The following is a 25,059-nucleotide window of genomic DNA, read 5'->3' as shown; positions in this document are numbered from 1 at the left end:
GCTCAGCTCATTGTTTGCCGCTGGCCGCGCGACGCGAAGGGGAGATAACGCGAGACAGCGTCTTAGTGCCACATGCCGCGCGAGCAGAACATTAGCGCGCTGGCCTGGGAGCCGCCCCTTTCCAAACGGCCAATAAGTGGCGAGACTGTGCGAGCGGGAGGCGGACTCACGGGACCTATAATTAGCAGAGCAAGCATTGCTCGGTCTTTTCCTGCCGCGTTTCCTGGGCTGCTCTGCGCTGTTTGTTGTTCCGTGTGGGTCCGTCGTGCGCCTGCCGGCCTTGCGGGTCTAGCGTCGGGCATTCCCTCGTCGGGTTTTGCGGTGAGTGTTGGTCCGAGGGTCTTGTGAGCAGCTTGCGGGGGCTGCGTTGGTGGCATGGAGCGGGATACCATACGGTGAGCGTGGCAGTCACCAACTCCAGCTAAGGCTTTCATGTCTTGCGAGCAGTTATTTAGCGGTGCATGTTAAGCCTTTGCATGGCCTACTTTCTAGTCGTCAGGGGGTTCTAGCTTGGGGCTTTCCCAATAACTCTGGTAACTGGAAAGAAAAACAGGAAAAGCATGGGGACGCACACTTCAGTACACGTATATGGTTGTGTGTCGTGGGTGTGACGGCGTGAGGAAAAGATTGCATCAGGCACGGCGGGGAATTTCTCGAGACTGGATGTGGGTAGCGAACCCCCTTTATCAAGTAGTCTCTCGCTTGGGAAGGTTGAGGTTGTAGTTGCTACGATCTCCCTTGCACAGGCTGACCCCCTCCCTTTGCTCTCTGTCCGACATGGGCCCCGAGCGGGGCGTTCGCCATCGCTTGCGCGGGCCGGGTTGTGTATGAGGTTTTTACTCTGGAACCGCTGGTGAGCTCGTTTCCTCCCCAAAAGCCCGCCGCCCCTCCCCCTTGGTCGCCATGTGCGAGTCTGGACCTATGCCCACGCGGAAAAGGGGGGTTCTGTGAGTAGCGTGTGAAGCCGCTGGGAGGAAAAGGGTGCATGCAAAGGTATGGGTCCGTGAGAGCGCTAGGGGCATTGTTTACAGGTTTCTATTGTCTTTGCACTAAGTATCGATCATGCGGGGTATATCATTTCGATATTCTGTTCTTGCCATTGATCATGTTACATGTCGCCTTTTGAAAGTGTTGATCATGCGGTTACGGGGTCGGTGACCGGGCCACGTGGCTATAGGACCCTACATGACTGCTGTAATTAAATTGTTCCCGCTGTAATGGTTTGGCGTAAAGTTCTGGCACCCTACAGAAAAGTATCATAGTATATTTGTGCTCCTTCCTCCCATGAGTCCCCCTCGCAGCTGCCATTGTAGGAGGCTATGCCTCTGGCGCAATTTTTTATGATGGCGCAGAACACCCGCCTCGGCCGCGTCCATTAATTCCAGGGACGATGGCTTTGTTCTCGAATCCACGGGCAAACCACAGAGCATGGCGGGTAGCACTTAGGGCAGCAATCTTTTGTAGCCGCCCTCGAGAGAAAACATTGGCCGATCGAGCGGGGAACCCTAATTCCACTGTAAGTTGCTAAGAGTTCCAAGTGTCGGGGACCCCACAGTACGCAACCAGTCTGTTTTCCTGTTAGAAATGTTTTTCTAATAGCAGCAATAAAGTTATTGGTTACCTTAGCCATAAGCTTCACAGCATCATTCGGTTGTATTTCTTATCTTTTGCAAGGCGGTCTTCATTTATTAAAAGTTCATGAAACATGCCTGTGGTTCGGTCGGACAGGCATGTTTCCGCATACAGCATTTGTCTCGCTTTGTTTTGTGCGCACGAGTCTGACTGCCACTTGGCTGGGGATGGCTGTGCACGTCGCATGGCTATTTGCGCGCCTTATTTCGGGAATTTTGGCCGTGGAAGCTACAGGGCAGCTGCGGCCTTTGTTCCCGTGTCTGGGTGGAGCCGTTGGGCAGCGAACGTGGTCGGCGGTCTGAGCTTGCTGGCATGCTTTCTTGGCGCTAGCCGCTGGAGGATCCTGTCTTTCTCGGGTCGGAATGTGCGGCATGCGTGGATGTGGTTTTGCATCGGTTGAATGTTTGTAGTTGATTCAAGGCGACGGCATGCTATCTTGGCCAAAATTGATAACACATATATTTGCTGGAAGTTAATAACCTAACACATGGTGAGAGTGAGATACATTGTGGTGCTCGGATGTTTGCTTTTTCAGTAGGGTAGGAGTTGCAGAGTACATTTACGTTATGAAGTGGTGACCCTTCCCTCTATCATATTAAAACCAGGCTAACATTGAGCCATGTTCCCGATACAGAGGGGAAGTAGACATGCGTCCTGTCCTTCATTTTGGAAAGCTCCAATTTTAGAGAAATGGTTTTGTCTGTTTAATAAGACCGTATCAGCCAGTGCTCGCATGCCGTTTAAAGAAACTTAATTGACAACACATAGTGCTGAATTCACGGGGATATCGCGGGAAGTTAATAACCTAACACATGGGGAGAGTGAGTTACATTGCGGTGCGCCGTTTGACAGTTATTCGGTAAAAAACAGCAATGCGAGTTTGGAATTCGTTGGTTGCAGAAATTTTAGTCTCAAAAACGATTAAACTGAACAGTTCAATAACGAATCCAGGGGGAAATGCAGGCTATCTATTCTGTGGCACATCTGAAGCAAACGCTTGTTAATTATGATGATGAGTTATCCAATGCAGCACGCCCCATAGGCTTATTCAGAAATTGCCCGGGTGTTTTCTCTAAAGGATATTGTATTTTAGGAGTTGAAGTGCTTATCAATCCGCATGCCACGAACTGCAGATACACCAGCAAGTGCTTGCAGCATGTGTACGACGCCCATAGCAACCAAGGCTTGCAAGGGCCAGTGGTTGTTTTAAAAGAAGGGAGCGCATATTGTTCTTGATTAGCTTTTAATAAGATGCGTGATGCAAATAGTTTGTTCATATGCTGCGCAGCAGGCTGTCAGGCCATGACTTAAAATGCACCCACGCGCTGCCTGACACGGTCATGTGATTCATCCGAAGAGTGTTATGGAAGTATACGAGGCTTGTTGCAAGAATCACGTGGGATGTTGCTCCCTCACCTGCCTTCGTTAACTTAATCTCAAATAGACGAGGCATGAGGCAATAGGATATTGCTCCCTGAGCTCCCTTCGTTAACTAACCTTGTATACCAATTAGCTGGGAAGTTAGCCTTCTAGTGTTTAGGATTCTCTTGTACAGTACCTTGGCCCAGGGAACCATGTGCTGCCTCGCACCTTCACACGTTTACATAGGATTTGTGAAACTGCTTGTATTACGCAACACTTGGTTTTGACAATGTTTTATAGTTTCAAGTTGATAGATCACAGCATTTGTAACGCATCTCTTGGTACTGACTAATAGAGCGACATATGAAAGGTAGCGTAACATTATCGATAAAGCGCGAAGGTCTCAATGCGCTTTATTTGGACATGGACACATTTATTTTGTTAGTCACAGGAGATTAGGTGATTTGTTCAGAATAACAGGAGGTTGGTGTCCCTGCAGAGACTCGGACTCGGGTCAACCGATCGGGCCGCTACACTACATTCATATAGATAATTTTGTTACTTCGAATGTAAATGAAGAGGACACGGTTGTTTCATCTTTTCCACATTTGTGAAGCGCACGGTCGCCCGTGGGGGTCTCTGGGCGCTGGGGGCCGTCGGGGAGATTGGGCGGGCTGTCGCCCGGAGTCACGGGGTGCTGGGCTGACCTGCCGCCGGGGATCGAACCGTGTGTGACTTTTCGTATATATTTCTATACTCGTTTTAAGCAACGCATTGGCATTGCATGTATGTACAAGATGCAAGTGTATCAACAACAAATACTATGAATGTGTAATGTTTTGTTTTCAATGGGATGAAAAAAGTCTTCTCATATTTAGAAAATAATGCTTGACGCGTTTTTGAGACGGCATCACTTGCATTCAAGTGGCCATTAAGTTTCAAGCGTATTCGTGTTCTTTTATTGACGCCGAAGTCCTTCCCTGCCGGACATTGTGAAAACTGAGCAATCTGGGCTTCTTCTTTAAGCCTCGTCTCACTTTTTGCAAAGCTTTTTGCTGCAGAACCTTGCCCTACAGAATAATCATTATCTGCGATGCAAACACCAATGTTTCCATAGAAACCCATGTCCACTACTGAAAATACTGGAGCAAATTCTGAACTATTTGTCCATTTGATTATTATGTCTTTGTGCTAAATGCGGCCGGGCTTGATTGTCTCATACGTAACCAAACACATGCCTTCCTTCTCCAGCCATAGAGGGTTTATTGTTTTGTGCGCAGACTCAGTAGACCCAGGGCTAAACTAATTTTCCTTAATGGACTATATAGATTTTGTGATCTTTGGTCTTAAACCCTTAGTGAGTCAAATGTCTTTGGTGGCAAATCTGGGAGTACTGAGATATGGTTTACATGCTGGTATAACGATTCCACAAGAAAGTGGATATTTATGATACGTTGTTTTATCTAATATGTGTACAGCGTGCAAGCTCTTGGTGTGGTAATTGGTGTGTAACACTGCTGCAATTGATTGTAATCTGGAGCCTGACTATGTGGTTGGCCGGGTTCTTGGGTGGAGGGTGTCCCATGTAGGAAGAATATGGTGTGCATGAGGGTCAGAAATGTGCTCCGATTGTGCAAATCACTCACACTTCGTGATACATGCAAACATCTTGGTGCATTGGCTGAAAGTTGATGCCAGAGTTGCTTTTCAGCTTAACATACTTTAGTCAGTTTGTCCCACATGTGAGATGTTGAGGTGGCTGATCCATCTTCATGCCTTATTTACAAAGGTTGTTTTGATCCTGATCTGATATTTACTTTAGCATTAAAGTGCACGTTTAGTTTCCCCACATTGGGAATGCAGAGGGAGCTGAGAATGGCTGTTTCCTTAAAGAAACTGTTAGGATCACATAAATGTGAGGTGCTGAGGTGGCTAAGAATTACTCAGGTCTAAAATACTCGTGTAGGATTCTCAGCCATGTCTTCTAGGGTATGTAAAGATTTGGGCCAGAAAAATGCTTGTACAAATAAAAATACTCCTGCCGGCCCACTCTTTCAATATTGTGAGGTCGTAGTGCAGTGGAAAGGCATTCCTGTAGATGGCAATAACCGGAGTGGCAGCATTATCTTTGGCCCACACACACAGAGTGGTCTTGTTAGCATTTACTCTAAGAGCCTCATAGGGAGTCTGGTGGTCCTCGAACTGCCAGACTCGTGGTGGGGCTTTGATGGAGAGGCCTGGAGTTGAGGCAAAGTTTTCAGTCAAACAGTCATCCACCCAGCCACTAGACAGCGTTTACCCCTGACATTAGACTTTTGCTTGGTTCCTTTCAAAACGGAAAGTAGTACACTAAGTTCAACATAGTCAATTTTCAAGATACACGCATCACAGAATTAATCAATCGGAGACTATGCAAGATGCTTATGGGGAATACAAACTTACTAGATTCAGTCTCACAGGTGGCGACAGCATGTAAGAGGGTCCATATTTGTATATCAGAACAACATTCAATAAAGTGCATCCGCGTTGTTTAAAAAAAAAATATATATATAAAGTTAAACCTAAGACTCAAACCATTCCAGGTAAACCCAGTGATACAGCCTTCATCGGTATGATGGAGAGTGAGATATGAAACTTCCCTTCCAATAAAATCCATCTGTGGTGAAGTGCAACTATGCGAAGGAACTTCAAGCAAGAAAACTTAATAGATCGGGTGGGTAGGACACGTGGAAAAATATTTTAAAGGGGGATTAATCCTGCAAGCATAAATCCAAATGTGCCCAACTCACACATGCAATCCTAAAAGGCACTGCAGTAGGCGGTAAACCACATCACTGTAGGATTATCCATTTCGGATGTTTTGACATATTAATGCAGTATCATTCAACTAAACGTGCAGCATCCTGAAATAGCACTCTATCCTTAAAGTGTATTTTGCCCTTATTTTAGGCCTGGTCCAATGCCACTGAAAGCATCACAGCATCCACCAGGTAACCATTATGACGCGAAGGTGTCTTCATGTTTAAAGCGAAGTGTATATGACAATTCAGGATAGCTTATGTGTCTCCTTACTGACTACGTCACACATCTGCTGTAGTTTTAATTCAACAGTTCCATCGTTAGGTCGGAGCGAGTTTATGTACACATTGAGAATGCATCCATTTATAGGAGCGAGCTCTGGTGGTACATACATGGCTGAGGGTGCGGTAGGTGACATGGAGCGCACAGTGATTGGATTGATACGTTATGTAACAGATTATTAGCTAATATATCTGGTTGTACTAGCAGTGCACAGACAGGCTCAAACAAATTTGGAATTATGGCAGATTAAAACGGTCGTTTAGGGGCGCCAGTCGAAACGGCCCATGAACTTGTCTTCGTCAAGGAAGCAATACATGCCCGACAAGGCAAATATCACTGGTTTGCCATTATCAGCAGATACAATATGCTAATAGTCACCTGCCGATCCCCCGTATAATATGTCCGGACACAAACAACTAACGGCCAAGGAATCTCTAAGAGGTGTGGCTTTTGTAACTAAGGGCGTGTCCTAAGAACCGTTCTGAGAAATCGCCATAGTGGTGTGGTGAAGGGTACTTTGATAGAGGTGCACCTAAAGGCTTAGTAAAGGAGGAGAGACTACATCACTCACCCAAAAGGCAATGGTCACTATCAGGCTAAGCACCTGAATAATGGGTTTAAATTAAAGGGTTACAATGGCAATGGTGGGTTCAAGGTGAAGGGTGCCTCTGTAATGATCCCGGATGTGATGTGCGGGATAAGTAACACCACTAGGTAGACAAATACGTGAGTTAGCTAACAGTGCTTTACAGAAGGGAAAAGTGACAAGGGGCAGGTTACAAGAGAAACAAAGTACAATCGGAGGCGAAATACCGTGGCAAATGTTCCACAGGGACTTAAGAGAGGCTTCCCTGATGGCGCCCTAATTACACGTGCCGCACCACCTGCGGGCTATAAAATTGTTGCCTTGTAAGATGCTCTTAGGTTGGGTACACTTGTCTGGACTAGGGGCGAACATATCCCTCCTGGGTTTACAAGTGGTACGAAACAGCGAGGTTAAGTAGCTAGGTGGGTGGGGGGGCTCTGTCATCGACGGGGGCCTCCTCCAGAGCTGTGGCGGAGTACAGGGCGATCTGGAAGCAGATGGACAGTAAGGGTACCTCTGCGGCAGAAGGATACAGTCAATACCTCTGCCTGGCACAGTAGGGGTGCCTGAGCCAAGAACCTGGAGCCGAGGGGGTTCCAGGAAACAGCGTCGGCGCCCCGTTAGTCCTTCGGGCGGTCGGGGGGCCTGAACCGACCGGGGGTGTGCCTAATCGCTCCGCCCTGACAGGGGGGGCGGGAGTAGACCGAAATAAAGTATTAACGTATTGCACCGTCAAGAGCATCGACTTACCGTGCAAGATGGCTAATTAGGCATGCGGGTCAGCGAGGGGCTGCCGCATTGGATCGCCTGTAAGATGACCCACCTTATCTGCTACTTGTTATGCAAATAAACCTGCACCACCGTTTTCCACATTTATGTCTCATGAGTCTCCTTGGTATGAAAGTTGTATGGGGCTCAAGGTGGAGCGAGCGCTGGCGGTGTGGGCACTATGACTCTTACAGCCAAGTCAGATCCCTGGCTCGGCCTCTCTATGAATTCCCTGTCTCGCCTACTACTATGAGCAACTCTGCTAAAGTCTGATTTTACAGAGAGCGCAAGGTTAACAGCGCAAGGCTGCTGAACTCTTGCTTCATGGCAGTGCTTCATAAAAGGAAGTGTCTATTTATCCGGCCGCTAGGTAAGTAGTACATAATCTCTGCTATTTATCCTGTGCCTGCAAAATATTACATTATTTCTACTATTTACTCAGTGGCTGACAAAATAGTACCTGCTATTTGGCCAATGGCCTGCTAAATATCTGAAACTTCACAGTGTATTAGGCTGCATGCTATATAGTAGAGATCATGTAGTATTTGACCAGCGTCTGGATTAATAGTGTGAAGGAGGTCCCTGGAGAAAATGGGACGCCACGCAATGGCATGGCAATAACCCCATTTTGTAAAGTGATGCAGGAAAGTGTATGAGGCACTTTAAAGTAAGCGCATATACAAATGTACAAAACTACATACAAACGTAAGTGCATGAGGTAAACTAAATTGATAGATAAAAAGTCAACTTGATTCTAAATAAATGCATTTATGTTAATGTAATAAAAAAATGTAGGAATTTAACATCTGTTTTAGGAGCTTTATGATATGCACTCAAATATTTTTATGCAGTAGTCTGGGAGTAGCTGGCTGTCTGCAGAGAATAATGAGTGTGTTTTTAATTTTTTTTTTTTGAAAATAATTTTTATTGTAGTCATACCTGTACAGGCCTGTACATATATAAGCAGTGTCATAAGATTGAGCAGATATACAATATGGTTTGTTGGACTGTACACAGCCGTTCTGCCCACAACCAGGGGGTCGGGCGGCGATGATGTCTCTGCCCTTCCATGCCTGACGTTCAAGACAAAGGAGTAGTTGTTGTCCGGATCTTGTGCATGACTACTTTTACAGTCCTACCCAACTATGCGCAAAACCCCAACTCCCACCCCCTGCGCTAACCCTAAAACTCCCCCCCCCCCTGCCCCACCCCACTCACCACCACCCATCTAAGGCTCTTATAGCGGACATTCCTGGAGTACTGGCGATAGCCCCCCTGCATAGCTGCTGCTCCTAGGTCCTCAGCTAGCCTTCCACCTCCCTGCCTGCCTCGGGGGCCTCCTCCTCCTCGTCAGCCTCGCTATCCCTGAGTGCTCGTACCATCACTTCCCACGAGGTCGCAGTGTCAGCTGCAGTCTGGCTAGGGGTCCTGCGCGCAAGCTGGTACCTATGTGTGCTGTCAGCCGCCGCCCACTTTAGGAATTCCTGCCGCCACCTCCGTGGAGTTGGCCCCACCTTCGCCTTCCAGTTCCTAGTGATCTCCCTCTTAGCCACCATCAGCCCCATATCAATAAACTTGCTCGTGAGTTTGTTTTTGGGGGTATGGGGAAACCAGTGCAAGAGACATTCTGCTGGTCCATAGTCTATGGCCCTATCTGTCACCTCATTCAACACCTCCCCTATGTCCTGCCAGTAACCCCGTAGGGCTGGGCACGCCCATAACATGTGCACTAATTCAGCCCCTTCCTCCGGGCATCGGGGACAGGTCGCTGTTACCACACCGAAATACTGCCTGATCCTTCCCGGGGTCATGTACGCCCTGTGTAATATGTAGTAGTGGATTAGTTGGAATCTAGCGTTTCTCGTGCTGTTGCGAGCCCTACGGATAAGCTGTGCCCACGTTGTATCAGGTATGTCCTTACCCAGGTCCGCCTCCCACTTGGCTTTTAGGGTTGTAAGAGGAGGGATGGCCTCTCTAACCATTCGATTGTATAGGCACGTTACTGCCTTGATCGTGCCCGCCGCCATCATAGTGTACTGGCACGCTGCCGCCGTCTCAGGTTCCTCAAGTCCCGTACCCCAGTGGGCCTGCATTGCCCTGGTAACTGCCGCATGAAGCAGAAATCCCCCTCTCGGGATACCAAAGCGGTCCATTAACTCCTGGAACGGGAGCAGCGTGCCATTTTCGTAGAGGTCCCCGACCACCTGCACTCCCGCTTCCTCCCACCCTTGAAGTTGCGACCAGTCGCCGCCATGCGGTAAGGCTGTTAGCATGCCCAGAGGGATCTCCGGTGCATACGGGCGCCGAATACCCGCCCTCCTCTGCGCCCGGTTCCAGCATTGATGGTACGTGCGCTGTTCAAGCGACAAATCCCGACTGTCCAGCCGCTGTTGGAGGGTAATATACGCCAGGACGTGTCTGGGCGTTCCCCGCAAGCTGTCGTCCTCCGGGCCCCGATACACTCTCGCTACCTCCTGCGTGAAGATCTGCAGTTGGGCCGCTAGATAATAAAGCTCAAAGTCCGGCACCGCCAGTCCCCCCTCATCTTTCGGGCGAGAAAGCGTGGTCAGCGCCACTCTGCACCGCCCCGCTCCCCAAATGAACGTCGTAATCAGAGATTTAAGCAGCCTAAAGAAGGAGCTAGGTAGCCAAATTGGGAGCGTCCGGAAGTAGTACAACAATCTCGGCAGGGCAACCATCTTTAGCAAGGAGATCCGGCCCGCCACCGATAGCGGCAACGTGGCCCAAAAGGCCATGCAGCCCCGCAGTCCTCGCACGCACCTCCCCAGGTTGCCCTCAAGCAAGTCATCCGCCTTATGGTAAATATGGACCCCCAGGTACTTAATACAGGTAGGTTCCCAGGCCGCCTCCGACCGGTGTTGTGGCTGGGCTGCGCCCTCCAGTAGCGGGAACAAACTCGTCTTGGGCCAGTTGACCCTCAGGCCCGACATTTCTCCGAAGCTCTCTAGCAATGCTTCCGCTCCCTGCAAGTCCTCGACACCATCGCGGAGGAATAGCAGTAAATCATCTGCATATAGCGAGATAAAATGTTGCCCGTCTCGGGCTCGCACTCCACGGAAGTGCCGTCCCGTCCGGGCCTCAGCCGCCAGTGGTTCTATAGCCAATACAAATAGAAGCGGAGAGAGGGAGCAGCCCTGCCGAGTGCCTCGTTCTACTGGGTAGCGGAGGGACACCGTCGATCCCACCCTCACCCTTGCTATCGCCTCCGCATAAAGGACCTTCGTCCAATGAATATAGCCCGCTCCCAGCCCAAACCGCTCCATTACAGCATAGAGGTAGTCCCACTCTAGGCTGTCGAAGGCTTTCTCAATGTCGACCGAGAGGACCAGCTCCGTCCCAGCCCCGCCGTCCAGCCCGTCCATGAGACGGACAAGCCTTCTGATATTTATTGTGGTGTTGCGCGTCGGTATAAAGCCGTTCTGGTCTTCGTGCACAAGGCCCGTCATGTGAGGTAGGAGCCTCACCGCTAGTATGGAGCTCAGGATCTTATAATCTGCGGTGAGCATAGAGAGTGGTCGATAGGACGCGGGGTCACTACTCTCTCTGCCGGGCTTCAGCAGCGGAACCACTAATGCCTCCCGCATTGACTGTGGTAGCCGGCCCACTGCTTTGGCCTCTTTATAAACGTTCAGTAGTCGCGGCGCCAGAGCATCTAGGTATTTGCTATAGAACTCTATCGGGAGCCCGTCAATACCCGGCGATTTATTCCGTGCCATGCGCCGCACCGCCGACTTGATCTCCCCCAGTTCAATGTCCGAGCCCAGGTCTTTCGCCTGTTCTGCCTCCAGCCGCTGCAGGGGCAATCCAGTCAAGAAGGGTTCCGCCAGCCCCGTCCTGTCGCCTGGGGAGCTCTTGTACAGTCCCTCATAATACTTCTGGAAGCCGTCAACTATGCCCAGCTGAGTGTGTTGCACCGCGCCCGCCATATTCCTCAATTGAAGTATGGGAGCGCATCGTCGAGTGGGGTTCGAAAGCCACGCCAGGAGGGTGCCCGCCTTATCGCCTTCCACGTGGGAGCGCAGCACATAACGCTTATAGTCAAAGGCTCAGAGCCTCTCCACTTCAATGGCTACCGCCTCCCTAGCCGAGCAGAGTGTCTCCTGGAGTTCTGGGTGTCCTGGCCGCTCCCTCTCCGCCTCCCTCAGCTTGGCATCCGCCTTAGCCAAATCGCCCAGCAGCACCTTCCTCACGCCCACATAATCCCTAATACAGATACCCCTCACCACTACCTTAAAGGCGTCCCATTCCGTCGCCCTAGAGGACGCCGTTCCTTCATTCTCCGAGAAATATAAAGCCACCCCCTCCGCCAGGGCCGCCTCGAATAGGGGGTCCTCCAGGGTCTCGGGCCGCAGTTTCCAGATCGGGACCCTGGGTGTCTCCGCCGCCCACGCTAGTCGGATCAGGAGTGGATTATGGTCTGAGATCGTTCTCCTCAGGTACTCAGATCCAGTAACGTATGGTAGCACCCCTCGGGAGCAGAGTATCGTGTCCAAACGGACATGCAAGTCATGTAGCCCGGAGAAAAATGAGTAATCCCGGTCAGTCGGGTGTTGCCCGCGCCAGACATCCACAAGTTCCCAGCTCTCTTGCCACTCCCTTCTGCCTCTAGATAGCCTATGGACCGGGGAATCATGTAAGGGGGGGTGGGACCTATCCAAAGAGGGGTCCGCAATGGAATTAAAGTCGCCCCCCAGAAGGATCGGGCCCGCCAGGGAGTGAGCCAGCTTTCCTGATAGTATTGCGAGGAAAGCCAGCTGGTCCGCATTCGGGGCATATATACTAGCTAAGACAACTTCTCTACCTTCCAGCTTCCCCTCCACCACCACATACCTCCCTTCCTGATCCACCCATTGGCGCGTGAGCTGGAAAGGCGTGCCTGCTCTAATCCATATTAGTACCCCCCTAGCATAGGCTGAGTAGCTGGTGTGAAAAACCTGTCCCCGCCACCTCCTCTGTAGCGCCGCCCCCTCCTGTCGTGTAAGATGTGTCTCCTGCAGCATTGCGATGTGCACTCCCCTCCGCACTAAATAGGCATGTACCTTGTGTCTGCGCTGCATAGTATGTAGGCCCCGCACATTCCAGGTAATACAGCTCAACTTATTCACATTAGCCATTGTCCCAGTAATCCGGTCGAAACACTCCCTCCAGTTCTTGCCCTTCGATGGTGGCGGTGCCCCCCCTGAACAAAACAAAGCATCTCAACAGTCCTACCCATGGTGTACCCAGGGTCAATAACTTCAAAAAGAATAAACAATCCCCAACTGTGGAACCCCCCCCCTCCCCCAGAACAGGCCCCAATATCGAGATATCAGTCCCCATCCAAACTCCCATACCTGATTGACCCAGGTCTCAACTACACAGCCGCAGCTGTGGGTGCCGTAAGGGCCTACGGAGCGCGGCCTCGTCCAGAGGGGGGCTGCGCCGCCTAGCTCCTCGCCCCCTCCCCAATTACCCATGCCCTCCCTGCTCTGAGCACCCCGTTGTGCCCCGGCCCCCGCTATGCTCGTAGGCACGGGTTCTCCTCCCAGCTCACAGCGCCCAATATTACCCATTGTCTTCTGCCAGCAGTTCAGACATTCAGGATCTCGTCCGCCGTTTGCGGTGTCACCAGCGGCCCTCCAGTCCGATGAATCCCAGAAAGGTCTGACTCTGAGCCCGAGGCCGAGACATGAGTGTCCGAGTCCGTGGCTCCTGTAGAGTCGGGGCCCTCCGCCCGTCCAAGCTTCCCCACTTCCAGTAACGCGGCCTGCCGTTCTGCTTCATTCTGGGAGGCCGTCGGCCCCAGCTTCCCCCGCCCTCGCTTCCTCAGCCTCTTCGATTTCCGCAGCCGTGTTGGCGGGCGTTCTCGCTCCTTCTCTCGTTCCTCTTGCACCCTGGCTCCGTCAGTTCCAGCCTTGTATGTCTCCCACCAGTCCCAGGCCTCCGCCGACGTGCTAAAGAAGATCGCCTTGTCGTCTACCACCACTCGTAGCCTGGCAGGGAAAAGTAATGAGTAGGCAATACCTTCAGTCCGCAGTTCTTTTTTGATTGTAAGGAAGGAGGCCCGCTGCTTCTGTGTCTCGAAGGTGAAATCCGGGAAAAGTGTGACCCTGCTGTTCGCAATCTGAAAGGGGCCATCCTCTCGAGCTTTCCGTAGGAGGAGATCTCTGTCCCTGTGGTTAAGCAACTTGGCTATGACCGGTCTGGGCGGGAGCCCGGGCTTGGGAGGTCCTGAGGGGACTCTGTGAGCCCGCTCCAGAGTGAAGAATGGCGAAAGCCCTTCCGGTGCCACCACTGTTTTCAGCCATTCCTCCATGTAGGCAATCATGTCCCTCGCCCCCTCCGTCTCCGGTACGCCTACGATCCGCACATTACTGCGCCGGCTTCTATTTTCAGCGTCCTCCGCTCGCCTTTCCAGGGTGCGTATGCGGTCCAGGGCCTCCGTTAGCTTTCCCTCCATCACCTTGTGAGCTGGCGCTAGATCCTTGATCACCGTTTCAGCATCCTTGACCCTGTCCTTTAGTTTGTCGTGATCCGCCCGGAGCAAGCCCAGCCCCGATGCCACCTGCGCTATGTCGTTGTGGAGCGCGTCTCGAGTGGCCGTTATGGCGTCCAATATTCGATCCTGCAATCGCTGCAGGTCCGTCTGCTCAGTGGGGCCCCCCTCCGCCGCACCAGACGTCGCCGCCTCCTCCGCCTTGGCTTTCGGCTTCCCCATCGTTGCAGGCCTCACCGCTCACGTCCTTCTCAGTTGCTCGCGTCGCCCCGGGCCTCAGCCACGTGGCCCACTCCTGTGCGCTATGGGGTCGCGCTGCGCTGAAACCGCGCACCAGAGGTATCGCCTGCCTTGCTGCTCGTCCCCCGGGACCTGTAGCAGTCTGTCCTCACCCCCCTGGGTTAGCGTTCCTGGTGAGACGCGCCTCAGGGAGCCTGGCGCAACCGAGGTCCCTCCGCTGGTCTTTGGGCTCCTCCGCTATGTCCCCATACACATCGATAGCCTCCACAGTGGGGCGAGGGGGGGGAGGGGGCCCCGAGATGTGTCGTGCCGTGCTCCGTCCCTCGAGGTCCACCGCTCAGAGTGGCCCCCTCTCACCTGCTGGTATGATTGGGGCCCAGGGCTGGGTCGCTGTTCGATTGCTCGCTCTCACGGCGATGGGGGCCGCCTGCCAGCTCCGCCTGCATCGGCTTCCCTGGGCGGATTACCTCTTCCCGCTTTGGCGGCCGCCGCGCTCCGCAGCCGGGGGCGAAGGAGCGTCTTCCGCTGTGGGGGGTATCGCCGCTGGGGACGCCCGAGCCGGCGATCGCGCCCCTTCCGTAAGCTCTGGTAGCGCGGACCGCTATCTGGCCCCCGGACTCTCAGGGCTCCGCCGTGGCCGCCATCTTGCACGCCGCTTTCGTTTTCTCCGCTCTGGCGGCCGCTGCGATCGGCGGTCGTTCTCGCCTCTGCCTTGCCGCTAGCAGCTCAAACTCTGCCCAGCTAGTCACCTTCAAGTTTTAGGTCGGCGCCGGGGCACACACTGGCTCCCAGGCCTCTTTTGCAGGATTATTGTGGGGAAGAGGCACGGAGCTCCGGGCTCACGCCGCCATTTCCCTCGGCGCTCAAGCCACGCCCGATGAGTGTGTTTTTAATGCATGCTTAAATATTTTCTTCACTCATGAGGCTACATTGTTTTTTTTTAATGTTCATGGCCCTCCATTAGATGATTTTTAACGACTGGGCTCATGGTGGGCTTCTCATGGAAATGTATGAACTAGTTTTGAGCTTAGTATTTCAGACCTGGCAGCACAGCAGCAGAAAACAAGGAGTGTAGCGAGACAGGTGGTATCTGGGCCACAGAGGGATGGACACCTACATAAGGCAGTTGTTACTAGGCGGCACAGCGCTTTGGATACTTACAAGAGGTAAATTGGGTGGGGCACAGTAAAATGGCTTCCGCGGAAGAAGGGAAATGAAAGCATGAGGTAGGTACCTGGTAACTGTCTTCATGTTTGAACTGTACAGCATTTAATTTTTCTGAGAGATAATGTACTTTATTTTTGCTAAGATAAGCATGGGGCTTGACAATACATTAATGGGTCTGTTGGTTGACTGTTGAGTTCTGAGCTCTTGCTCACAGAATTTTCCCACAGAAATAGGACCGATGTACAACGTTTATCAAATGTACCTAATGCATTTAAATATGACTATGTGTTATTACTAATGCTTTGAGCTGCTTATAAACAGTGTTTGTGGTTACAGCATTAATAATCACAATAACAGATAAATATGTTAAAAAGGGTGGCTTCTATTTTCGAGGATTATCTATTCAAAAACAGTGATGATATAGCTTAATATAAGCTTATTATATAAGTACCATGCCAACTTTTATTTATGTTTCAAACGTTCTCCCCCAAAAATACAAGTTGAATATGATGTACAAATAGGCTCAAACTTGGAGAGCAGTCATTATAATAGCAACGTTTTTCTAGAAAGAATTTTCTGTGTAATATTGACTGCCATAATAGGGGAAAAGTAACTAGGAAATGGAGGAGCAACTACGCAAATCACTGTAATATATTAAAGCAATGTAATTGCTAAGGAAGAGGCTGATTTGCCACCCATCGTGTTCTGTGTGTATTTACAGGATGTATGACGTTACAACGCATGCTTTTACCACGCATGCTGTTACAACGCAAGTATTACAACGAAAACCTTTACAACGCATTACACTTGGGGGTGCTGGATAGTGAATAGTTTAATTTACTATTCCAACTCCAGTCCCCGTGGACACTAGGGAAGGTGTTGGATAGTAAATTAAAACTATTGCTTATCCTAGAGCACCCCCCAGTGTAATGCGTTGTAATGGTTTTCGTTGTAATACATGCGTTGTAACAGCACTGCGTGGTAAAAGTTGCGTTGTAAAGGTTGCATACCGTATTTACATTGTGCCCGAGCTAATGGGAGCGTATTGTTGTTCAAACAGTAACAAGTTCTGTTGTTGAAAGGTCTATTCTTTATGGCTACGTTAAGGGAATCTGGACGAATGCACAGTATAGTTCCAGGGATAATCACTGCTGGTCTCACGCACATTGTATATAGGTCAGATAAGAGGATGATAGTAAGTATTTACAAGTTTGACTCCCGCTATCTTACACGTTTCTGCCACACTCCATGCATATGCTCACTTTCAAGACTGTTACACGACTTGATCATTCCTCTGCACCTTCCACGTAATATCCTATATTTTTCATACAAGCCGGACTACAAATCCACATTCTACCAACCAAGTAAAAGCACCAGGGAGATAATACACGTCTGAAAATGCAACTCTATTCCTCGAACTCTCTGTTCCGCTTCATGCTTATACACAACCACAAGTGTAATATAAAAGGATTGGAGAACATTTCTGACCCTTGCATGATACCCAACGTTTCCCACATGGCCAGCCAATATCAATCATGCAAGTATATGAGTTCTTTATTGTGTAGCACCATGTATGCGTTGGTGAGTAGTTTTCACTGACATCTCTTCATGACTTGAAAGCCAGTGGTGGTGAGGGGTTAGGTGAGTCCAACTGTGGAAGGTCGAGGAAGATCCTGGCTGCTGTGCTCTGGATCGTCTGGAGTTTAATCTCGAGGAACAAGTTACTTACCTTCTGTAACGATATATCTGTAAGAGACAGATTAGTTATAGATTACTTACCTTGTGAATAACCACCAGGTGTCAGACTGTATCCAGAGAATTTTTCATCAGCAGTACCCCCTCGCGCCAAAAGGTGGCGTCGGTTGGCTCCGCGCTCGTCATTGGTGATGTGGTCACCCGGATGACGTTGTGGCAGCTACTTAGACGCTGCTCTTGTGCGCTGACGTCAGTTCTTTTACACGACATTCAACGCTAGAAGTGCAGAGCCATGTAAGACACTGACCACTGGTGCACAAAACTAGGGCCCTGAAAGGAAGTCCTTAACCCTAGAAGTCAGTTCGCAGAACGGGGAGGATGGGTTGGGCGGTTAGGAATCTATAACTAATCTATGTCTCTTACAGATATATTGTTACTGAAGATAAGTAACTTGTTCATCTGAAAGAGACAATTAGTTATAGATTCCTTACCTTGTGGATAGATACCCCGCAATACCAACCCCGGAGGTGGGTCTGCAAACCAAGCTCACACCAGAAAGTCCTGGCGAACAGAACGGCCAAAGAAGCCCTCTCTCCGGACTTTGCTGTCCAGGCAGTAGTGTTCTGTGATTGTGTGCAGAGACGCCCACATAACTGCCTGACAGATGTCGTTGAGGGGGACTCCCTGTCCCAAAGCAGTGGTAGCTGCCGTCGCCCTGGAGGAATGGGCGCGCAGTCCCACTGGAGGCTCCTTCTTTGCCAAAGAATTGCAAGCTTTTATGCACAAAACAACTCACCTAGAGATGGTCCGTTTGTGCACAGCCAACATTTTTTGGCGCACATGTAGCTGTCAAAGAGCTGGCCATCCACCCGGAATTACTTGGTGCAATCCAAATAAAAGGAAAACGCACGTTTTGGATCGAGACGGTAGAGCCTCTCTTCCCCCTTAGAAGGATGCGGAAGGCGGAAAAAAGGTGGGAAAAGTGATGGTTGGATCAATGTGGAAAGAAGTAACCACCTTGGAAAGAAAGGAAGGTCTAGTTCTTAGGACGACCTTGCCCGGATCAAAAGCCGGAAAATGAGGTATTGAAGAAAGAGCTTGGAGCTCACTCACCCTGCGAGCTGAGGTGATGGCAACCAGAAAGGCAGTCTTTAAAGTAAGAAGTTTTAGAGACAGTTATGAAGCGGCTCAAAGTGAGCGCACATAAGGTGTGGCAGCCCGACTGCAGAAGTGATGTGTCCGTCACCACTGTGTACTCTGGTTGGGGAAGGGAGAGGGATCTGCCATTGACGCAATCCTGGTTCGTTAGCCACCACTGCAATTGTCATGCAGTGCCCTCCGAGATCTGGATGCAATCGGACAGGTTACCCTGATGTTGTGCCCACAGGCCTGCAGGTCCTACTGCAGAGCCTGCATATGCCATCTGGCATGGTCCACCAGAAGGATGTAGGAGGCCATCAGGCCCATTAGCCGGAGGATCAGCCTGACCGAAACCCGGGATAGAGGCTGAAAGATTGGAATTGTAGCCTGAATATCCCAGACTCGCTGTTCAGGACAATAAACCAGAAACTGCGCTGTGTCCAGAACGGCTCTGATTAAGAGGAGCTTCTGAGAGTGAGTCAGGTGCGACTTCGGCATGTTGATGGAGAACCCCAGCGAATGCAGGAGGTTGGCCATAGTCTGGGGGTGGGAGACGACAGCCTGGTACGAGCCCGCCTTCAACAGCCAGTCGTCGAGATAGGGGAAGACTGGTGCCCCTGATCTACACAGATGAGCAGCGACCACACCCGAGGGGCGCTGGTAAGGCCAAAAGGGAGCACAGTAAACTGAAAATGCTTGTGGCCTACCGTGAACCGCATTTAGCGCCGGTGGGCTGGCAGGATGGGGATGTGAAAATATGCTTCCTGCAAATCCAACTCTACCATACAGTCTCCAGAGTCAAGGGCAGATAGGACCTGAGCTAGCGTCAACATTTTGAAATTGAAGCAGTTGACGTGCCTGAGATCCAAGACAGGACGCATGCCTTTGTTCTTCTTGGGCACCAGAATGTAGTAGGAGTAGCAACCATGACCTACTTCTAGGGCAGGAACTCGCTCAATGGCTACCTTGGCCAAGAAAGCCATAACTCCCTGTTGGAGAAGGCCAGATGACCCCCCCCACATGCGATGGGACTGAGGTGGCATGGCGGGGTGGGGGGGGGGGGGGGGGGGGGGGGAAAGAGTCTTGAAGGGGAGGGAGTAGCCCCTTCGGACTATCTGCAAAACCCACCTCTCCAACGTGATGGTGTGCCAGTAAGGGAGTTGATGGCGAATCCTGCCACCCACTGGCAATTGGCGGCCCTGGAAGGTCGGACTAGGAGGGTTTGGAGGCTGCGGCAGAAGGGGCGGTGGTGGACTGGCCCGCTCGCTGGCCCCCAGACCCATGATGGTAGATCCCACACCCCCGTAATGCAGGGCCTGAACAGCTTGCGCTGGCCTGGGTGGAACGTGGTCTGGAACCCCTTCTGTAGCCACAAAAGAGGCGAAAGGCAGGCTGCGCATGGCGAGCGGTCAAGAGGCCCAAGGACTTGGTTGTAGCCTGTGAGTCCTTGAAGCGCTCTAGTGCATTGTCTGCCTTGTCACTGAATAGGCGACGGCCATCAAAGGGTATGTCCAAAAGGGTAGCTTGGACATCCCCAGAAAAGCCAGTCGATCTCAGCCAGGCGTAGCGTCGAAGGGCTACCTATGTTGTAATCGTCCTACCTAGCGAGTCGGCGGAGTCCAGTCGACCGCGTATGGCAAACTTTGCTGCATCTCTCCCCTCAGCAACTGCACGGGAGAGTACAGCCCAGGCCTCCTCTGGGCACTGGGGCAGCACCTGCACCACTGTATCCCACACAGAGTGGGTATAATGGCCAAACAGACATGCGGTCTTTACCGACCGCAGTCCCAAGCTGGAGGAAGTGAACATCTTCTTCCCACGATGGTCCAGCTTTCTGGATTCCCTATCAGGTGGTGCATTAGGGAATGCGCTTTTGGACGTGGAGGCTTGGACCAACAAGCTCTCAGGGTGGGGTGTTGGGAGAGGAAAGTGGGGTCGGCCGGGCCGTGGCTTCGGGCAATCATCCTATCGACAGGAGCCCCTGTGTTGAGCCTGGACCAGGTGCCCAAAAGGATGTTGGTTAGGGCTTCATTGAAAAGCAGCAGGGGCTCCGAAGAGCTCGCTGCCGGCTGAAGCACCTCTGTCAGGAGGTTAGTCCTGACTGCCACCGGAGGTGGCTCGAGGTTGAGAACCTTGGCCGCCCTATGCAACACCACTACGTAAGAGGCTTCCTCCTCCAACGTAGCCACGGTAGGAGGAGACCACGTGCCAAGGTTTGGGGAAGCATCTAGACCACTGGCTTCCCCCAGTTCCTCTATCCAGTCCGGGTCAATTAGAGGGTCTCCAGACCACTCCCAGTCCTCCTCACTCTCCTCTGGTTGCCAATCTGGCCAGATTGGAGCATCAGGGTAGAACAAGGGTACAAAGGTACCCATTGGCGCCGAATCCGGCACCGGGGAGGTGTAATCAGGTTGACCAGTGCAAATCCTGGGTCCTTGGAGACCCAGCGGTGCTGGGGCCGGAGCCACTAGCGTCCAATGCCCCCAGCCGAGTCTGTGTGGCCCAAAGGCGCGCCGGCGGAGTCGGGCTGCCCAAAGATGGCATGCAGCACTTGGTAAAAGGTGCGAAGCTGGGCAGGGGTCGCTCCAGGTCCCGGGAAGGAAAGGAAACTCAGATTCAACCCTTTGGGCTCCGCATGTGGAGCTGCAGGAGGGACACCACCTGCATCCCTCGTTGCATCGGCTGACCGACCGGGAGAAGTCGAAGAGAAACAATTCTTCTTCGACTTTTTCGACTTCTTCTTGCGCTTCGACTTACCTGAGGAGTGCGAAGACTTGGAAGAAGACTGGTGGTGGTGGCTCCCACGCGACTGGGACCCCGAACTTCGTGGAGCCGACTGCCAGGCCTCGAGAAGCTTTCGGGACTGCACCCGCAAAGACTTCGGATTCATGGTCCGACAGTCGGAACTCGGCTTGGGGTCGTGGTCGCGCTCCAGGCAAAACAGGCACACTCGGTGCGGATCCGTCGCCAACATCAGTTTTTGGCAGGTACTGCAAGCCTTGAAACTGGGTATCCCTAATGTGCACCAGGAGTCGATAAGACTAAAAAAACAATGCTTCTTTGACTTTTTCGACTTCTTCTTGTGCTTCGACTTACCTGAGGAGTGCGAAGACTTGGAAGAAGACTGGTGGTGGTGGCTCCGCAACCTGTCCCTCGGCCTCCCACGCGACCGGGACCTCGAACAACGCGAAGCCGACTGCCGGGCCTCGAGAAGCTTTCGGGACCTCTCCCGCAAAGACTTCGGATTCATGGTCCAGCAGTCGGAGCATGGCTTGGGGTTATGGTCGCGCTCAAGGGAAAACAGGCACATGCAGTGCGGATCCGTCGCCGACATCAGTATTTGGCAGGAACTGCCTTCAAACTGGGTATCCCTAATGTGCACCAGGAGTCAATAGACTCAAAACGGTGTTGAAAAAAGTCGCAAAAAAGTCAGATAAAAAGTGACTGGAGGTACCGCTCTCTCCGGATCTGGCTGGCGCGGAAAAAGAAAAAACTGGCGTCAGCATCCGAGGGCGACGTCTAAGTAGCTGCCGCGACGTCATCCCAGTGACCACGACGCCAACGGTGAACACGGAGCCGACCAACGCCACCTTTCGACGTGCTGGGGTACTGCTGACGAAAAATTCTCTGGATCTAGTCTGGCGCCTGGGGGTAATTCACAAGGTAAGGAATCTATAACTAATTGTCTCTTTCAGATTTGGGCTGTTATTCCTACATAGAGGGAGTTGCCATAGTCGAGTCTGCTGGTGACGAGCACTTGCATGACAGTTTGCCTGGTGTTGGTCGGAAGCCATCTGAAAACCTTCCTGAGCATGCGGAGCTTGAGGAAGCAGATGGTGGACATGGCGCATAATTGCTTCATCATGGATAGCTGTCTGTCGAGGATGGGTATCGGGGTTGTGCTCAGCTCTGGGGGCAACCATTCACTGTTACAGTGAGTGTCCTTGCCTTTCCTGAAAATGAGTACTGTCTTGTCGGTGTTGAGTTTGAGACAGTTGTTCATCCAGTCGACAACATCTTTCATGCATCTTTGGAATTTGTCTTTAATGGTTATAGGATTGTTAGTGAGAGAGAGGATGAGTTAGGTGTTGTTGGCATAGGAGATGATGTTGATAGTGTCATTTTTGACGATGGTGGCCGAGGGGGCTGGTGGCGGACCTGTATGTGTTGAAGTGGGTTGGGCTGAGGAATGAGCCTTGAGGTAACCCACAGATGGTGTTCTTGGGGAGCGAGGAGTATGGAGGAAGGATGATTTTCTGCATTTGTCCTGTAAGATATGATGCGATCCACTTGAAGGCTGTTCCTCAACCTACAGCCAGGTAAATAGTTCAGTTTCTCTGCTATTTGCCAGGATTCTGACCAAATGGCGCATGCTGTCTGCTATTTAGCCAGCCTCAAGTTGAGTACTGATTTGTTGCATGAAAACTCGGGCACAAAAAAGAGTCGTTCTGGAACATTTCCATCACTTTGTTTATAAGAGCGAGTATGTAGCTGATGAAGAGCAAACAGCTTGAACTACTCTTGCACAGACCCTAAACATCTTTAACATGAACCATCTCTTCAGGCTAACCTAAAGAAGCAGGTGTATATGTAGAGTACATGACAGCTCCATAATTGGCCTACCAAGTTGCTGTGTCTTTGGCCTTGGCATAATGGAGTGGAATTATGTGCCATGTCTTCTAAATTGACTTGAAGACATTGAAACATTCTTTTCAATGGCTATTGATTGTTTAGACCTATGAGTTAGTGCTGTTCAGGTGCAACTGCATTAAAGTCAGTTTTAGCACTAACTTGCATAAGGAGTTGGATGCTAATAATACACACTTTCAGGTGTTTAGACTGCAGCCAGGTAAATGGTGACGTTTCTCTGCTATTTGCACGGCTTCTGACCAAATGGCACATGATATCTGCTATTTAGTCAGCTACTAGGTGAATAATTAAGTTACTTTGTTATTTGCAAGGATCCTTACAAAACAGTACATTCTTTCTGCTATTTAGTCACTGGCCATGCTAATAATGAAGTGTCTTTGCTATCTGCAAGGCTACACTCCAAATAGTACACATACTCCCTGCTATTTAGCCAGCAGCTGGGACAGTACATCATTTCTATTATATAGCCAGTGGCCAGGTAAACAATGACGTGTGTTTGCTATCTGGCCAAACAGTGAAGAATCTGTACTATTTAAACTGGGTAAAAAGTTACGTTTCTGTGTTCTTTTCTTGATTGCAGGCCAACCAATTCATCATGTCTGCCACAAGCCAGGCAAATAAAGTTTCTATGCTATTGGCGTGGGTGGAAGCTAAACAGCACATGATTGCTGCTGTTTTGCCGCAACCAGATAAAAAGTGAAGGTTCTCTGCTTTCTGCACGGGCCCCACGAAACAGTTCAGAATCTCTGATATTCATCCACCGGTTGGGTAAATAGTGCGGTATCTATGCTATTTGCAAGACCACCGGTCAAATGGTAAATAATCTCCACGATTTATCGAGAGTCTGGGTAGATAGCAGAGGAAATTCACTTTTTATCTGATGGTCGGCTAAACAGCCACCACCAAAACAATGCCCGCATCTGAAGTCAAGTGACAAACAAGCACAGGATACATTCCTTGATTTGTGGGTGTTGTAATTCTAAGCACGAGTCGCGCACCAGTTCCACATTTTGATTAACAGTAATGTGGAGCAAGCAATTAAGGCAGCCACTGGAAAATGACGTGAAGGTACATTATTCTGCTTTATCGCTACTTGAGGAAACACTCTCATGGTAACCAAGACCACATTTCATTCTCAGTACTGTCAGATGCCTTGCAAACCATCTTCCGTTTAAACCAAACTGCAAATGGAAAACGGGGGTAAAAATGCGATTAATGTACATGATAAGGAGAGTCATTCACTTTCATAACTGCTAAACTAAAATCGGGCAAATACCTTTCGAACTGGAAGGAAAGTGTCTATTATTTCCCCGTTGGAAAAGTTCATCACAAACCCCTGGACCGGGGCTGTGTCTGTCAGGTAAGGCATTCCGTTGACAGCATACAGAAGACCACCTGGAGCAAAGGGAAAAAAAACAATTTGGGGTAACTTGAGTAAATGACAAAGACCTGCAAATAGCACCCTGAAACACATGACATTATCGAATGATGTTGAGGTCAGGACTGTTGATATTTAGGAAGGCAGCTGTGGACATTTCCCCCGATCCTCATTTATCTGGTTCTCTGAACTACAGCAAAGCTATTTGTTGTTCTTATAGATGTATGTAAAGGTTCTAGTTAAATGCAGGGTAAAACTTAAAGCAGGTACAGTATCCTGCATGCAGAAGGCTGTATTGAATGAATTAATATTTGTGTAGAGTGCTATGAAGCTATTTGCCTCAACACAAGGCGCTTCTGGGTTGGTGTAGTGGATGAACTGATGACCATTGCCAACACTGTCAGCTTACTACCTAAACAAGAACACATCCCCTAAGTTTGTTAGCAAACTAGGCTTGCTCACTGAAGGGAGCAGAAAGAATGCTCTCTGGGGCATATTTACATGGAAATGACTGAGCGCCAAACTGCAGCAAATTTTGCAGCACCACGCTCTGCATTTCCCATTTCCAAAACACAGGTATGCACCATATTTACAACAATACGACACACCCCTGTGTTTTCCCTAGCACTGGTGCTAAAAATAGCTGCCTAACGCCAACACAGACATCCTAGCGCCATATTGCAAGGGTACCTGCATTTCAGGGAATGATTGTTTATGTACAGGAAGGTGTTCCTTCCTGCACATAAACAATCAATAATGGCCATTTGCTACTTCTATGTGGGCTGAAGAATGCATCACACATAGAAGTAGCAAACCACCATCATTTAATTAGACATCAGGATGTGGGAGCACACCGCTGACCTC

At 50.5% G+C, this 25,059-nt stretch overlaps 1 protein-coding gene across 5 annotated transcripts in view; it reads right to left on the bottom strand.

The window, feature by feature from the left end:
* The window catches only part of PAM (peptidylglycine alpha-amidating monooxygenase), a 1,271,905-nt gene that overhangs the window by 112,392 nt on the left and 1,134,454 nt on the right, over positions 1-25,059 (bottom strand). For all 5 annotated transcript variants that reach the window (XM_086960973.1, XM_086960975.1, XM_086960971.1 and 2 more), the window contains one exon: positions 24,094-24,212. In XM_086960973.1, coding sequence (XP_086817099.1) covers positions 24,094-24,212 — 119 coding nt within the window. The remainder of the gene's footprint in view (positions 1-24,093; positions 24,213-25,059) is intronic.

The sequence above is a fragment of the Lissotriton vulgaris genome, chromosome 3_1 (genome assembly GCF_964263255.1).
Source record: "Lissotriton vulgaris chromosome 3_1, aLisVul1.2, whole genome shotgun sequence".
Lineage (NCBI taxonomy): Eukaryota > Metazoa > Chordata > Amphibia > Caudata > Salamandridae > Lissotriton > Lissotriton vulgaris.
Note: the sequence above shows the minus strand (reverse complement) of the source record. Positions and strands in the feature narration are given on the sequence as shown.